Below are 3,329 nucleotides of genomic sequence, written 5' to 3' on the forward strand. Positions count from 1 at the left end.
TAAAATCTGTAGTGAGCTGTAGTGTCTTAAGCTCAGGATCTAGTGTGCCTGGGGAAAGGCCTTGGCATGTGCAGGACTCCCCCAGCTTGAGCTCAGAACTATTGATTTGACTTCTACCAGCCAACAGTTTGCAGTGGCCCTGGAGCCTGGCCAGAGGAGTTGCTGGTAGGGTTAGGTCCCTGGCCCCTGATAGACCCTTATCCTCAGGGGGCATGGACAGGATCCTATCACCTTTCTCCTAGTAGCTGACAAGCTTCCCATTCCAGGTCATACAGACCATCCAGCTCCTTAAGCTGCCATAAGTTACCAGCAACCCTGAGGACACTTGTCACCACTCTCCACCTATTAGGCCATCCACCCTGGCTTAGGGACCTAGTCTGGACTGCTGACTCTGGGGCTGAAGTAGGACAAACTGAGCTTTCTCTCCTTCCCCATTGGCCCCCACCTTGGCCTAGACCAGTGATGGCGAACCTTTTGAGCTCAGCGTGCCAGCATTTTGAAAAACCCTCTGGTGCCGTGTCACATGTAGAAATTTTTTGATATTTGCAACCATAGTAAAACAAAGATTTATATTCTTGATATTTATTTTATATATTTAAATGCCATTTAACAAAGAAAAATCAACTAAAAAAATTAGTTCGCGTGTCAACTCTGACACGCGTGTCATAGGTTCGCCATCACTGGGCTAGACTAACTGGGAACCTGAGTGTTACATTATACCCCCTCAAGGTGAAGAGTAAGGGAAATGTTTAGAGGATGCTTACCTATCCGAGACGGGACAAAGTTCGACCTGCAGGAGGTGGGCAAGGATATGTGTCTTATCACACATTGGCAGGTGACCACATTGTGTTCCAACCTCAAATGGCTGGTTTTATTAAATGTGCCGTCCTCATTCTTGACGGCTGGACCATTGGTGATGCCTTCAGAAATCTCCTGGCCCTGGGGATTCTCCTGGGTCCATATATACCATGTGATGTTAATGTCCTTTGGGTAGAATCCACTTGCCTTACACAAACTATATTGGTCACCATCATCTTTCGCCGTGGCTTGTTCTGGAAACAAGGTGCACTTTGGGGAAGCTGCCAGGGAAGAGAAGTCATGATTTGAGGGTAGGTTAGGACTAGCTTATTAACAGTTCAAAGCCTGACCCATAGCAAGCCTTCAGGAAGGGTGAGTGAGGCGAATGAGATTCTGCTTAGCCTAAGTAATCTGGGTTTGCTGATCCCAGTGCCAGGGTGACGCTGATAGACCGTGACCCTGACTCTCACAGCCATTGTGCAAAGCAGAGTTTCTTATGCCACTTGGTGTCATAGACACCTTTGAGAATCGGAGGAAAGCTCTGGAACACTGTTGTGGTAGAAACTGCTGTCCATTCTTCAATGACACATCCAAGTTAAAGCTACATCTCCCAACCTCCACTTCAGCTGGTGAACTCAGGGTCTACTAGTTCGGATAGAATCAGTAGTAGGGAGAGCAACCTCAAGGAAATAGCCTTAAAGAACAAGAGTATCTTAAAGAAAAGTACTATGGCCTTCTCTCCCTCTCCCCTTCTTCCTTCCTGGAGAACTCCTGGAAGACCATGTCATGGTTCAAGATGGAGAAGCCATTTCCAAACACAAGGTGAAAGCTACATGTTGAGAATGCCAAAATGGCAAGATAAAAGGACTCTGGGTCCCACATGATCAAAGAACAGCCCTACCTGCCCAGGGTTGGCTCCATTTTGGGGAAAGAAAAATAAATTACCTTTTTAAAAGCCCCTGTTGCTCTGGCCAGTGTGGCTCAGTTGGGTGAGTGTCATCCCATGACCAAGAGGTGGCCAAGTTGATTCTCAGTCAGGACACATGCCCTGGTTGCAGGCTCCATCTCCAGTAGGGAGTGTGCAGGAGGCAGCCAATCAATGTTTCTCAAACATCAATGTTTCTCTCCCTCTCCATCTCCCTTCCTCTGTCTCTAACATCAAGAAAAACATATTTTTAAATTAATTACTTTAATTAAAAATAATAAAAGTCCTTGCTGACTTCTGGTTTCCTCTCTGGCATGTAAAGAACTAGAAGTCATCACTCCTATCCTGAACTGAACAAACTGCAAATCAACAACTTCTCTTAGATCCATCAGAGAACCGAGGTGACAGGGCAAACCACAACCCTGAAAGCTAGAGAGACAGGCAGATTGAGAGAACCGAAGCCAAAATCATATTATCATAAGCAGAAGGTGCTGGAGTTATAACTGACAAATGGCTAAAGGATGAAGTGGATTAGCTGGAGGCCAGTCTTAGGAGGTTTTTCTGTGTTTTACTTCCAGGAACCCTCTCCGCCCCGCTCCCTCAGGTTCTTGCAGTTGCAAGAAAAATTCCCTCCTGTTTGGGGGAGAAGGGAGAGGAAAAGTAACCATTTAAAAATATACCCAGTGCATTCTCCATAACAAAGAATGGTCTCTCGAGGGAAAAGACTTTGCCAGAGCCCAGGCTGACCTGGGAGAATGGTGATTACCTCTTCAGCCCTCTATAACCTTCCTTTCTCACCCAGGAACACTTCTGAAGGTCATAGCCTAGGGGCTCAGGCCACTCAGAGAATCAGATTTAATTCAGATGATAGACTGCTTCCCCTCCACACCACTCTACCACCACATCAACAGGGCTCCCCTATAATGATAGTAGATTACAACTGAGAGAGCTGCAAGACACAAAATCTACATGAGGAGTTCATAGGGGAACTGAAAGAAAGCAGGGAAGGAAGAAACAAGACCCTAGAGGAAAACTGAAATCTCTGACACCTACAGCATGGAATTAACATTAAACACAGCCAAGTTCCTGGCCAAATGAACAGAGACTCTCACCCTAAAAGCCTGTTTACCTCAGTTCCTATTTCCTGATACATAATATCTGGCTTTCAACAAAAAATTACAAGGCATGCTGAATAGTGCAAAAACACAAAAGCATCAGAACCAGACTCAGGTATGACACAGATTTTGGAATAAATAGATAGAAAATTCAAAATAACTATGATTAAAATGTTAAGAGCACTAATGAAAAAAGCAGACAACATGCAAGCACAGATGGATAATGTGAGCAGAGAGATGGACATTCTCTAAGAAAGAATCAAAAGGAAATGCTAGAAACCAAAAACACTATAAAAGAAATGAGGAATGCCCTACCCGGTTTGGCTCAGTGGACAGAGTGTCGGCCTGCGGACTGAAGGGTCCCCGGTTCGATTCTGGTCAAGGGCATGTACCTTGGTTTCTGGCACATCCCCAGTTGGGGGTGTGCAGGAGGCAGCTGATCGATGTTTCTCTCTCATCGATGCTTCTAACTCTCTATCCATCTCCCTTCC

General features: G+C 45.6%; 1 protein-coding gene across 2 annotated transcripts in view; it reads right to left on the bottom strand.

Annotated features, from left to right (window-relative positions):
- LOC102434204 (natural cytotoxicity triggering receptor 3 ligand 1-like) overlaps positions 1-3,329 on the bottom strand; it is a 23,861-nt gene that overhangs the window by 5,805 nt on the left and 14,727 nt on the right. For both annotated transcript variants that reach the window (XM_014460081.2, XM_023758121.1), the window contains one exon: positions 765-1,079. In XM_014460081.2, the coding sequence (XP_014315567.1) occupies positions 765-1,079 (315 nt within the window). The remainder of the gene's footprint in view (positions 1-764; positions 1,080-3,329) is intronic.

This window comes from Myotis lucifugus, unplaced genomic scaffold (assembly GCF_000147115.1).
Source record: "Myotis lucifugus unplaced genomic scaffold, Myoluc2.0 scaffold_124, whole genome shotgun sequence".
Taxonomy (NCBI): Eukaryota; Metazoa; Chordata; class Mammalia; order Chiroptera; family Vespertilionidae; genus Myotis; species Myotis lucifugus.